The 13,979-nt window shown below is 39.1% G+C and overlaps 1 protein-coding gene across 1 annotated transcript in view; it reads right to left on the minus strand.

The window, feature by feature from the left end:
* The window catches only part of atp6v1ba (ATPase, H+ transporting, lysosomal, V1 subunit B, member a), a 53,588-nt gene that overhangs the window by 13,302 nt on the left and 26,307 nt on the right, over nucleotides 1-13,979 (minus strand). Inside the window, exons 3-9 of the mRNA XM_079686318.1 lie at nucleotides 11,616-11,714; nucleotides 10,672-10,765; nucleotides 10,024-10,101; nucleotides 7,962-8,101; nucleotides 4,089-4,190; nucleotides 1,933-2,030; nucleotides 1,609-1,732 (exon numbers count right to left, since the gene is read on the minus strand). Of these exons, the coding sequence (XP_079542444.1) occupies nucleotides 1,609-1,732; nucleotides 1,933-2,030; nucleotides 4,089-4,190; nucleotides 7,962-8,101; nucleotides 10,024-10,101; nucleotides 10,672-10,765; nucleotides 11,616-11,714 (735 nt within the window). The remainder of the gene's footprint in view (nucleotides 1-1,608; nucleotides 1,733-1,932; nucleotides 2,031-4,088; nucleotides 4,191-7,961; nucleotides 8,102-10,023; nucleotides 10,102-10,671; nucleotides 10,766-11,615; nucleotides 11,715-13,979) is intronic.

The raw sequence follows: 13,979 nt of genomic DNA on the forward strand, positions 1-13,979 counted from the left end.
TATTTTGTTGTCTGAAATCAAGTATGCACTATTTAAATACTCCATGCAATCACTGTAAACTGCTAAACTGCCATAATAGAATAGACACTTTGGTCTGATCTAGAAGAGATATTCACTAAAGGAACACCTTGCACATTTCCCACAGTAAACTTTGGTTTATAGAAATACAAGTCTAGCCGTCCAGACCTATTGGGTAGACCGGCTGTAAAAAAGGGGAGGTTGATTAATTTCCAGTCATGATAATAGATTTTTAATTTTTAAATCTAAAGTAAAACATAATCTTGCTGAATAGATAATAAACCAAAAGCATTTACTGTAGGAGTCAAGTGACTCTTCTAGTAGGTTTCGCAAGAGGTTGAAAAGATTCCTTCTGTTTTCAGGTCTTCTACAAAAATGACCAAAGCAATTCCTTGTCCCCAAAGTCAAGTGAAACAGGAACAGAGGGAAATAAAATGTGCCCCATTCATGCTGGGATCCAAAGGTTGATGGGAAGGCTAAATACTTGTGAACTGTACAATCAACGCAAAAATCAACCTTCACATGCATGAATGGAACAGAAGATAAATGTTAATGTCCTCCTGGCTCTTTGTAGCTGCTCTAACACCCATCAAGCTGAAGAAGTCTTAGCTGAATGTTGCTACTGTGTACATCTGCCAAGGTTATGAAGAGCGAAAGCAAGAAGGGACGTATGCACATGAACCATTTAAAACCTGCATTGTGCTGCCAGCGCCTTGAGACAGCCAACTGTACAACATAAAAGGGTTATTACAGAGACACAAAGGAGTGAGGGGGGGTTCTGACTCCTCGCCACAAGGTGAGAGGAGGACATTGGCAGGGGTCATTTCCTTTAGAAGACAACGGGACAAAAATGAAGGGATGAATAAAGGACACATTATCTTCCCTTCAGCAGAGAGCACAAGACTTGACTTAGTCCATCACCTTTGTGCTAATGCTGCAGAGAATTCACACTGGTGTGTTATGTTCACATGCTGCCAGTCCTGAGCATCATACTGGATATTGTGGACATGTGGGCTTTGTTAATTAAGAGACAGAAAACAGTGTCTCCTCTTGACACAGAGTGGAGCAGAGGAGAGGCCATTGAAGTGTCGGTACGAGAAAATGCTAGCGTGCTAACCAACTCTGTTTATAGCTGAGCTAGACAAGACCATTTTCAGTTAAATCGATGCCGTTTTCTCTTTATTGTTCTTTGTAGTTTGCTGTATGCCAAAGAGCCTTTCTGCTGACGGAGAATAAAGAGAGTTGTGTCAGTTTGACCGGGGGTTCAAATGAGCTATCTCTGAGATGGATCATATGAATGGTTTGTAATTTATATTAATATGGTTTTTCCATAGCCAGATACAGTCGGAGATATCTTGTAAAAAAAAAAAAAAAAGGCCTGTCCTAAACATTCTATGTTTAAGGATTGAAGCACATCAAGCCTGGGATATTAAATGCAGTTTTAGGTACATAACAAAATGTTCAGCTGTGACTACATACAAATACTGAAACACATTGGGTACCTTCCTGTTGGTTTCCAGCAGGGCCTACACCAAACACACAACAAATATTCCAGATTGTAAAGTGCATGCGAGACAGATGAGTGGTTACCTCTCTGAGAGCCTCAGCGTAGGAGCTCATGTCGGTGAGGATGACCAGCACGTGCTTCTCACACTGATAGGCCAGGTACTCTGCTGAGGTGAGCGCCAGACGAGGGGTGATGATACGCTCGATGCTGATTGGTCACAGAAAAAGATCAGTTATTCTATTGTTCACAACAACTTGAGGAATTAATTGTGTTTCCAACTTGTCTTTTAAAGACTAGCGATACATTTAAGAATGTTAAGACGATAAACATAACGTAAAAAACATCATTCAGAATGAATAAGTAAGCTAAACACTGTCTCATTGAGATCCTTTCTGATTGGATCTTACGTGGGGTCGTTGGCCAGGTTGAGGAAAAGGCAGACGTTGTCCATGGAGCCATTCTCCTCAAAATCAGACTTGAAGAAGCGAGCAGTTTCCATGTTGACCTGACACACAAATGATACAAGTTAACGATACAGAGTCACCGTGAGTGAAATATCTTCAACCATTTTCACTAATCGGAAGATTTTTTCAGACATCACATGCAACAACACCGAGGTACAGAGACTGGAAGGTGACAGGGTCAGGTCCATTCGATGCTCTGAAAATACCATGATGTTAATTATTGTAGTTGGCATTGTTGATTTGACCAGTTGCAGGAGAGTGTAATAGTTCATGGAGGGAGTGAAGGGAATTGACCCAACTGTGAAGTCCTACTGCTTTTTGAGATTCATAATTCAGTCAAATCTTATGTTATTTTGATTCTGTGCTTTTAAATAATTAAGTGTATCCAGGGACCCTGGGCTGATCTGGCAGCTAAATCGTCAAGCTTTCTGTTGCAAATGAATATTCGATTAATCCTAGGGATGCCACAGGTGTCATCAGCAGTGTTGGGACTAACGCGTTACTGTAACGCAACTAATTTTTGCGGTAACTAAGACCTTTACTACACTGAACAAAAATATAAATGCAACACTTTTGTTTTTGGTCCCATTTTCCATGAGATGAACTCAAAGATCTAAAACGTTTTCTATATACACAAAATAACCATTTCTCTCAAATATTGTTCACAAATCTGAAAATATCTGTGATAGTGAGCACTTCTCCTTTGCCGAGATAATCCATCCCACCTCACAGGTGTGGCATATCAAGATGCTGATTAGACAGCATGATTATTGCACAGGTGTGCCTTAGGCTGGCCACAATAAAAGGCCACTATGAAACGTGCAGTTTTGCTTTACTGGGGGGGTCTGGGGGAGTCCGAAAACCAGTCAGTATCTGGTGTGACCACCATTTGCCTCACGCAGTGCAACACATCTCCTTCGCATAGAGTTGATCAGGTTGTTGATTGTGGCCTGTGGAATGTTGGTCCACTCCTCTTCAATGGCTGTGCGAAGTTGATGGATATTGTCAGGAACTGGAACACGCCGTCGTATACGCCGATCCAGAGCATCCCGAACATGCTCAATGGGTGACATGTTAGGGTTAGGGTTAAACTGACTGGTTTTCGGACCCCCCCCAAAAAAGTTACTTGCCCAAGACTGGTTATTAGTGACAATGATCATTTGCAAGTTAAACTTTAACAAACAGCACCATAAATAACATTCATATGACAAAAATTAAAAATAGTAAATCCGTCCAATTTTTTTGGGGGAAATCAGCAAGCCATAAAATAAGACTACAGACATTAAAAGGTTCACCCAAAACCTCAATACAATCTTTTTTATTCAACAAAAGCTCCCATTGGATACTTTTTTTTTTACATTTGATGGAAAGCTCTTATAATTATTAAAATAGCCAGCAATGATTTTAAAATAGTTACACTTCTTGACAAATGTCTTGACTCTGAGATTTGTTGTCATAAACTGTCTAAAATAAAAACACACAGCTCCTACTGTAGGAATAAAACTATCAGGAGTCTAGAGAAACTTGTTTGACCAATAAACAGATGCATTGAAGTTACTGGTTACACTGTGTCCTTCAATTTGTTTTTTTTATAAATGTATATCCATGTGTGAATCCCTATTAACACAGACTCTCCACAACCAGATGTAAACTGGTGAAGTAGAGGAAGAGGGGGGATTATTACTAAGCAAGTGAAGCAAATCTGTGTGTGTGTGTGGTGTGTGGTGTGTTGTGTGTGGTGCGTGCGTGCGTGCGTGCGTGCGTGTGTGTGGTAGAGGTCAACCTGTCACAATTGAGGGAATTATAGCAGAGTGAGGGACAGCTGAGGAGCAGAGAACCTGATACTCGTCTGGCAGGGTTAAAGGACCTGTTGAATTAGTAACCTGTGTCCATGGCCGGGGATATGCTCAGAGGTGCAGAAGTAACAAGAGGGACTTAAAGGTTAAATCACCTGGTGAATAAAAGACAGAAAGCAGGGTGGGAGAGAAGGGACAGGGTGTCTGCCAGGGTTTACAGGAGGATTAGTCACAAATGGGAGGGGGGGGGGGGGGGGGGACTCTGAACAAGTGTCAACTGAACGCTGCAGTTTGTCTGCTTACCCCCATGGCTGCAAAGACAATTGCAAAGTTGTCAGAACTGTAGTCCATCACATCCTTGGACTTCTGCACCAGGCCGGCCTGACGACAGATCTGAGCAGCGATCTGAGAAAACACAGTCAAGACTTTAGGTACATGTTGGATGTCAACTCAAAGAACTAACATGCATGTGTGGGGGAATGTGAATAATAAGTTTGCCTTCTTGCCTTGCATATTTTCATTTTATTTTAGGAATAAATATTGAAGGCATTATCTTCATTACAAACCAATGGGCTTGGAGTCAGTTTACTATTCCAATACTTACTTGTAGATCAATGTATTGTAATAAGTTAACAATGAAACACATTTAGATTATCAGTAGATGATTAAAGTATTCTATAAATACCAAACCACTGAGTAGATTTACTCAGGTACTGTACCCATGCACATTGCACAATTTTGAGATAGTTGTACTTTACTTGAGCTAGTTTGTACTCCTACTCCACTACATGTATTTAATACCTTTAGTGACTTTACAGAAGTGGATGAATGATGTGAAATATAATCAAGTGTTAAATCAGACTTTAGTTCCACCTGGAGTAAATTCACAAGCTACCCTGCAGTATACAAAGTCATTCAAACTAGCTGCACCTTTACCAGCTTTGAGAACACTTTAAAGATCAATCATTATAAAACATATCATATATATTATTCTGAAATGGACCAATCTGCACAATGACTACTTTTACTGTCGCTACTTTAAGTGTACTTGGATGCTTATACTTTAGCAGGACTTTTACTTGTAACTGAGTATTATACTCTACTTTCACTTAAGTACAAGATCTGGGTACTTCTGACATCTCTGACCACAACCCAATGCTTTAGTGAAACTAATAACTGGTGCATAGTGAAGAGCTGGTGTTATACTTGATGAATTTGTGGAATGAAAGAGGAATTTCACACTCATCACATGAAGTCATGGCTGCAGGGTTGATCTGCCTGAACTCTGCCTGACCTCTGCATGCACCCTGAGTCCAGCACCTGGCCCATAGAGGAGAGCAGCATGCATGACCTCTCTGACATGTGCTTAATGAAACCAATGATACAAGTTTTCACACCATCCCATGGCATGCAAGCGGCTCATCATTAGCGCGACACCACACGGCCCTGTAGTAGGAAACTTTGGGTTTTTTAAGTGGGATTGACTGCCGCTCATAACACAAAAACTTGTAAAATTGTAGTTGCAAGCTCAGAGTCCTATTGTGAAGCCGGGACATTTTGAGTACACCAACGTTTTATGTTAGGAATGTATAGTAGGGTCACCAGCACATATAAACTGCTGGATGCTCACTTGCATACATTGGGCAATTTTCACAATTAGCACAAGTTACATCAATTACCATTAATTACCATAATAGCCTATGTGGACAATTGTATAAAAAAAAAGGCTTGGCCTGAATGGGGGTTATTCCGAGTCCATTTCAGACATTTTCAGAATCTGAATCAGAACATATCTGGTTTTAACCAGATAGTGGCCATATCTGTTCTCCCTGTGGGCGGATTTTGACAAATTTGTGGTCGATTTGGAAGATTTAGGGGACTCTGGATCATTTGGATTGGACAGATTGCTTATTTATTTGCAAGAAAATTGTCCACAGTAGAGATACAAATGTTGATCTTGTGCTCTCTATATCCAATGGTCACAAACCTACTCGAAAACAGCCCACAGAGGGTACAGATATGTCCACTTTCTGGTGAAAACTTTGATCGTGAATAAATGAGAAATGGATTCAGCATTCTCAATAACCACTCAAATTGTCCAGTTCAGCAAAGTCCTGAAGAATAACCATTTAAACATTTTTTAAATATATTTTTCTCTTTACTTTCTTAAAAGCTTACAGTGTTTTCAGGCTTCGCTACATTTTAACAATACATTTGTCTCGGAGAAGAAAACAGTAAAACCCCAAATATACTTATTTTTAAAAAAAAACATCCAATGAGCTAATAAATGCTTATTTATTTAACTTAGAATAACATTGGGATTTCAAATAAAAGCTGTCATAACTCAAACATAGTGCATATCAAAACAACTACAAAAAAACCTGAAAAAAATACCATACCGACAGTCGCTCAGCATTACATGTACCGGTAGTCCCTTAGCATTGATGTGTACAGGACTGAACGAGTGAAACAGAAATACATCTAGCCCAGCCAATGGGCCACAACTCAAGAAGCCTCCTTTGTGAAGGCGTGCTTCAGTATATTGAATCAATCAATATTGGTTTTTTTGGGCCATTGTTTGTTTTTTTGCCATGAAAAGATTTCCAAAGCTGTCCTACTTAAACTAGCGTATGGTGCCAAACAAAATGTGTTTATCTGGAAAGTATGACCTGATCTCGTTGGCTTTCTGCTGGACCACAATAAAGCTTTGTGCAGCAAACTGTACGTCACCAAGATGGAAACAGATGCTGGAACAGAAGCCAGAGAAATACAGGCACAGCTGCTTTGAAGCACACATCCCATAAACACAGGTTATTTCTTCTTTGTGTAATTAATGTTTCACTTCTTTAAATATGGCCACTCACTAGGAAATTCTGAATTTACCTGAAATGCTTTTAAACAACATGATATTGTAGTTTGTAAAAAAAACTATCATATACTTTATGGTAAAACTGAGTAATATATTTCCATTGTGAGACATGAAAACCCTAAGGAGGAAGCAGAAGTCCAATTGTTGTCATGTGACACTGGGAGACAGCTCACCCACGTGAAGGAGCTGAGTCATCAATGTTAAGCATTTCCACTGAGACAGCCACAAAAATAAAAACGAAATGATATGAAAGCTTTTATCTTTAGATTTTGGCCCTCAAAGTGGAAACATTGAAACATTTATTTCCATTTGAGCATGGAGGTTCATTGTTGACCTTGGGAACATGTATGCATGCACAGTTCCAGGAATATTAGAAGAAGCTTAGTTTACTGTCAGTTAGCCAGTAGCTTAATAAATGATTATGAAGTGAACACATGAAAAAAAGCATTGTATTTACATTTGAGCAAATGAGGCATTGAGTTAGTTGAGGGGTTATCTTGTGACAATCTACTGCCGATTATGCTGTCTTCATGTCGACTATAATGCATGCTCAGAGCAGTGGAGAGGGAGAGGGCTGTTTGATGGATTGCTGCTTGGAGTTGTTAGACTGTTGAAAGCCACTACACTTTGACATTTCCTGGGATTTGATTCCATAGTGGCAGAGTGATAACGACATACAGCTACATTTGGCCAGTTATCCAGAGTATGAATAGAAATAGCTAACAACAAATCACACAGGAGCTCCAGGTAAAGATTGCATTATTACTATTCTCATAGTATTGCACTCTTGTGAAAATGTTGGAACTGTGATTGACAGTGAAAAAAGAAAAGAGTCCACATCGATGCTGGAGAATCGTCTATTTTAACCCCCACACATTCTTCTTTGTCATAACCTGGCCGCCTGGATATATGTAGGATCAGGTGTGAAATTCTTACAGCGGATAATGCAGCCTGCAGCCCAAAGAGCTCCAGAGGGAAGCCGAGCCACTTCACATTCCATTATGTTTATAATATTATATATGTATTATTATATGTATTTTTTACATTACCTTAAAAATATGTGCTTTTATTAAAAAAGGCATTTGATTAGGGATTTAGTTTTTCTTGTTATATTTATACTCTATGTAAAAACATACATTTGTAATTTGAACTAAATACATGAATGGACAAATCACGTATTAAATAAAAGATGAACTGCTGTACTTCTGATAGTACTTAAAGTCATGCAGAAAAGATTCCCAGGAAGCTGGTAATAAGGCACTGGTGGGTGTGATCCTGAAGCTGATGAAATAAAGCTGTGGTCTCACCTCGTTGTGGGGCAGCCCAGCAGCAGAGAAGATGGGGATCTTCTGTCCTCGGGCGATGCTGTTCATGCCATCGATGGCCGAGATGCCCGTCTGGATCATCTCCTCGGGGTAGATACGGCACTGAGGGTTGATGGGCTGACCTGGAAAACACAGAAACGGATCAATTACACCAATCTCTCTGAGGAATCCTGTTCAGAATTAGGAGATTTCAGTTCAATGAATACAATATTTATAACAAATCGTTAACTGCAACTTGTGTTGAAAGAAAACAGTTGGAAAGGTCCTGTGAGGAAGCTTTGGAGGTGGCAGTTATAATCTGAGTAGTTGTAGAGCAACTATGAAATGAATAAGTATGAAACTCTAAAATTCTAATATAAAGACCAAATCAGACTAAAAGTAGACAACTCAAATGCTATAAGACACATTGCTGTACAGTGGCCAATCTTTTATTTATGTATTTATATATATATATATATATATATATATACACACATATACATATATATATATATATATATATATATATATATATACACATATACATATATATATATATATATATATATATATATATATACACATATACATATATATATATACACATATACATACATACATATATATACACATATACATACATACATATATATACACATATACATACATACATATATATACACATATACATACATACACACACACATACACACAATTGCACAGACAGCAGTTAGTAAGATTTGATTTCAGTAGCCCATTGTCTGGAAATACCGAAGACAAGAAACGGTTTTGAAAACTTTTGTCACGTAGTGATCGTCTTCTCAATAGAACATCTTTGATAATGTCTTCTGGCCAATCAGAATCAAGATAACGGCGTGGTGTTGTTGCAGGAAGTCCCGACGGAGAATACTTTTGCTGCAGTACATCTCTATATACATCGATACATTACGTGTTGATAGAAATCAACACGTAATGAAATAAGACCCCACGGTTTGATGATTGATAGGTGTGTGGGCTGTCTTTCATTTTGACACACAGAACAATGTTATAATAAACATAAATGGATATATCCGCCTTCTTTCATTTATCTTTCCATTCCTACAACAATATACATAAAGAAATTGCATATTTTGGACGTAGTTCGAATGGTGATTAATCATGATTAATAAATTTTTAAGCTGTGATTAATCTGATTAAAAATGTTAATCGTTGGACAGCCCTATCAGATTAATACCGTGGGGTCTTATTTCATTACGTGTTGATTTCTATCAACACGTAATGTTGTATCGATGTATATAGAGATGTACTGCAGCAAAAGTATTCTCCGTCGGGACTTCCTGCAACAATACCACGCCGTTATCTTGATCCTGATTGGCCAGAAGACATTATCAAAGATGTTCTATTGAGAAGACGATCACTACGTGACAAAAGTTTTCAAAACCGTTTCTGGTCTTCGGTATTTCCAGACAAGTGGCTACTGAAATCAATCTTACCAACTGCTGTCTGTGCAATTGTCGGCGCGAGTTGGCGGACTTTATTTTGCTTACTTTAACATCATTTATCATGGTGCGGCTAAGCCATTTCTTGGTATGGGTGTAGCCTACCCCAGCCATAGCCTGGCGCTGCCACTGGTGGGATGTACGGGGCGGTCCATTCTGCACATGCGTTAAATATTTTAACGCAATTAATTCAAAAAATTAATCACCGGCGTTAACACGATAATTTTGACAGCATTAATATATATATAATACTCTGTAGTGTTCGCACGCTCCCTGTGGCTAGCAAGGTCCCAATGTGTATTTGAAGATTTTCGATACCCGAGTTTTAGTTCAGTTACCAAATTCATATTTCAATACTTTAAGTAGTTTTTTTTTTTTTTTTTGTTACAAAACGTGGAAGCTTTTGCTACATAAAAACAGCCTGAATAAAATGGTCTAAATGGAATAAAATGTAAACAGCATTTTCTTTTTATTTCATTTTTGTATGAAGGTGCAGCTCTCTTGTTAAGAAATCCATCCAGCTCAGAGCATTGTGAAGACGGGGGGGACGGGGGGGGGGGTCGTACCCATGATGTCCAGGTAGTCCTCAGCCAGGACGGTGGGCCCGCGGTCGATGGGTTTGCCTGAGCCGTTGAACACACGCCCTGAAAGAGGAAGAGTCTTTTTGAGCCAAGTAGATAGTCTTTTATTCGATAAATAACTACTATTTGGTTTATCAGTAGGGCTGAACTCAAGCATAATGACTGAGAAACGGATAGAATGAAATTCATTAGATGACGCTTCCATCCACATCTGATATATTCTGCTTTGTATCAAACTCTAAACACATCAGAGTGGCTCTGATGGCTCTTGTCTACAAGTAACAAGTACAAGTAATTATAATTTCATGGACATGATTGATGATACTTCAGAAACAAAAGCAGGTTTACTTTCTACTGCTGTTGAAATATGTTTAACCTTGTTCTGTACTGAGATAATCACACTGATTGAGCGTTCAGGAATATTCAGAAATATGGGTACAATGAAAACATAAGTAAAAATAAGCATATTGAGGGAAAATTGCAGCATAACACTTTAAAGTACACTCCACATCTTTGTGGTGCAAACACAGAAGAATGAAAGGGTACTGTGCAGCTGATCACAACATTAATTACTTTAATTCTTAGAATGTTATTTCTGAATAAGGATTAAATAAGAAATCAGGTTGATCATACCGAGCATGTCCTCTGACACGGGGGTACGCAGGATGTCACCAGTGAACTCACAGGCCGTCTTCTTGGCATCGATACCTGATGTTCCCTCAAACACCTGAACAAACAAATGCACGGTTCAGATACAAAACTGTTCAACTAAAATACTTTACTATATATATATATATATATATATATACAAAATACAAAGTTAGTTGTAGTGTTATTGCTATCCTTTAAAGTTTTAGTTGAAGACAAATCCAATTATTTGATGATGTCCTTTTTCATGTCTCAGATTAGGTTGAACAATTCAGTGACTTTAGTAGAGCCAAAACAATAACTTTGTGATTTCTTGAATCATTTGACCTACAGTACACATTGAGTCCGACTGAAGACACAGTCCTCCTGCACTGAGAAATGTGTTTGCTGATTGTTGCTTCACTTGAAACTTGAAGTTGAGCATCAGTGTGTGATCATTGAGCAGAGTTGAAACGTAGAGAGCAGTTTTCATATGTACCGTTTCTCTGAATTTGTGTACACCAACATTTTGTAACGTCATTTTGAGTCCAACTTTTTAAGGATTAAGGATCCATTTAATAAAAACAGTAGGGCATTTCATACAAATGTATCTGGAGGAATGTTACTAAGACAACAGAGTTCTCTGGGCTGATGTAGTCACGCAGTAATGCAAGGTACAGCCCAAGCAGATTGATGCTTTTCACTTCAACATCCTACAAGACACACATTATTACTCGAAACTGGCCTGTTTATATTTTGTGATACATCCTGTTATCTGGTATATAATGCATTTAGAATTTGCTCATTATTGTTGTTCTCCTTCCAGTTTGCATTGCAACTGTTGCAATGGACCTTCCCCCAGGACAAATGAAGTTTGAATTTGATGTGGACTATTTCCAGCTGTGGATTCATTCAAACACCAGCCGGCACATCTGGATTGTGTTCCTCACCTGGACCACGGCCTTGCTCCCGATCACCTCCAGAACCTGCCCGCTCCTTTTGGTGCCGTCCGGCAGGGTCAGGTGAACGATCTCAGCGTATCTGGGGAACTAGTCCGGAGATCAGCACAGAGTCAGAACACATAAGCACTGGAAGAATAATTCATTTGTAAAAAAGAAAGCAGCAAATATTAACATAAAATGTTTAAAGAAATATAAATATACAAAATAAAAAGTAAGTAAAAGAACATGACAAATACTCTGAAGAATTTTTTTTTGAAGTATAACAGAATTTGAAGTGAAAGAGCTGTGCAGTTTAAACTGGTAGCTTTGTGCAAAAATACAGCCCCTCCCTACATCCAGGTCTTGGTTAAAGAGTACCCTCCGGCATGTGCACTGTACCCACTGTGCTTGTTGTTACTCGATCACTGCCAGAGTTAGCCTCGTAACTGATTCACCAGCACTTACAATGGTGTGACTAGCTTAAAGTGAATATACTGTATGGGCACTTCCCGTGTTGTTCAGTGTTTGAATCTCTATGGTTTTTGCACTTATTATAAGTCGCTTTGGATAAAAGCATCAGCCAAATGAAATGTAACGTAATATACAGGGAATGTGCCAAGTCACAGTATTGCACAACAACTGCCTGAAAACTACCCTAATATACTTAAAACAAGAGTACATCTGCAAATGCATCATGATTATATTATATAGTAGTACATTGGCCCTCTTTAATACATTTTAACAGTTGTAGGCCAGTAGTAATAAACTAAATCATGACTAAAAAAAATCAATAAAAAACTAGTTTGGTTTTTGGTGAATCTTTCCAGATCTTCAAAGACTTTGTAGTCAATGTACTGGGAAAAGTACCTCGTTGACTCCAGTCGGCACGGGCTGCAGGGTCATCTCGACTAGTTTTATGGATGTGGTCTCCATTTGACCATGCTCATAGAAACAAAGCTTGCATTCCTGAGGCAATTCTCATTTTTCATGGCTCCACTTAAAATAAAAACATCAATAAGACATACGTGCTACTCTTGGCCCACAGAGGGCCATGTCTTTCCAGCTCGTCCCTATCTGTCTCTCTGTCTGTATCTGTGCGCTCATGGAGCCTCCTGCATCTTCCCCCTCCTTCTTCTTGACCCTCTTCTATCCCAGGTGTGAAATCCTCATCTCTCTCATCATATGAGAGCTCAAAGTCTTAATCTCCCTGAACTATCTGGTACAGAAAATGTCTGCTTCAGTTCCGTCTCCTGCAACAATATTGAGTCATTAAGTCCATGAAGATGGTCCTGACGTCCACTAGGATGGACATTTATAAAAGGGCTGTTATTTGAAAACTTGAATTATTTTATTGCTTTCAGAACTAATTACTGTAATTTTCGGACTATAAGGCGCACCTGAATATAAGCCGCAGCAGCTAAATTGAATGATGTGTACATATATAAGCCGCACTGGACTATAAGCCGCAGGTGTTTTAATGTTTAATTACCATATGTAAGGGTTCGTGCACAGAGGGGATTGTCGGGAAAGAGATGACTGTTTGAGGAAGCTCCCATTTATTAACATTTCAACAAACAAGTTGCATATTTGCATAACGTATTCAAGTGTTACCATTTAGTGCAATAGTAGCTACAGAACATGTACTGTGCTGTGTAAACTGTACTGTATCACATAGCGTTTCAGACACACAAACTTTTCAACTTTCAAACTTAAACGGTGCGCTCCCAGCGTACGTACCGGCAGTGATCTACAGCAGTGGTTTTCAACCAGTGGTACGGGGACAAACTGTCTCGCTCTCGTAATGTCTGTCTGTCTGTCTGTCTTGCTCTCGTTCTGTCTCTCGTACCACTCTCGGTTCCACTTTTACGCGCTACCTGTCTCACTCTTTTCCGGCCTCCAGCTTTTCCTGCTGGAGCCCGCCGCTTAAAGGTGGGGGGCGCGGACCGGCCATAGAGCCCATAGAGTTAAAGGTGGTGGACTGTAACCTGTAAAATCCATAGATTTAGGAGGTCCCCTAGTGGCCGTTAGCTGTAAAAATCCATAGATTAGCCGCACGGTTATATAAGCCGCAGAGTTGGAAAATGGGAAAAAAGGCGCAGCTTATAGTCCGAAAATTACGGTATGTAGTTCCTCACATGTTAATAAACAAGAATATATATGATTTTCATGGTAAAAATTACAATTATTCAACATTATTTGACTTTGTCTCCTCCTGCTTCTATGAGATGTTGTTTTTGGTATGCCAGCCATTTTTGGTGAAAAGAAAAAGGAACTTCCCAGCATGCAATTTTAACCAATGGCATATCACTGGAAAGACCAGGATGTCCTCTGTACAGTACATTAGGGATTGATAGAGTAGCTCAAAAGGAGATG

The sequence above is a fragment of the Notothenia rossii genome (assembly GCF_949606895.1).
Source record: "Notothenia rossii genome assembly, chromosome: 6".
NCBI classification, from domain to species: Eukaryota; Metazoa; Chordata; class Actinopteri; order Perciformes; family Nototheniidae; genus Notothenia; species Notothenia rossii.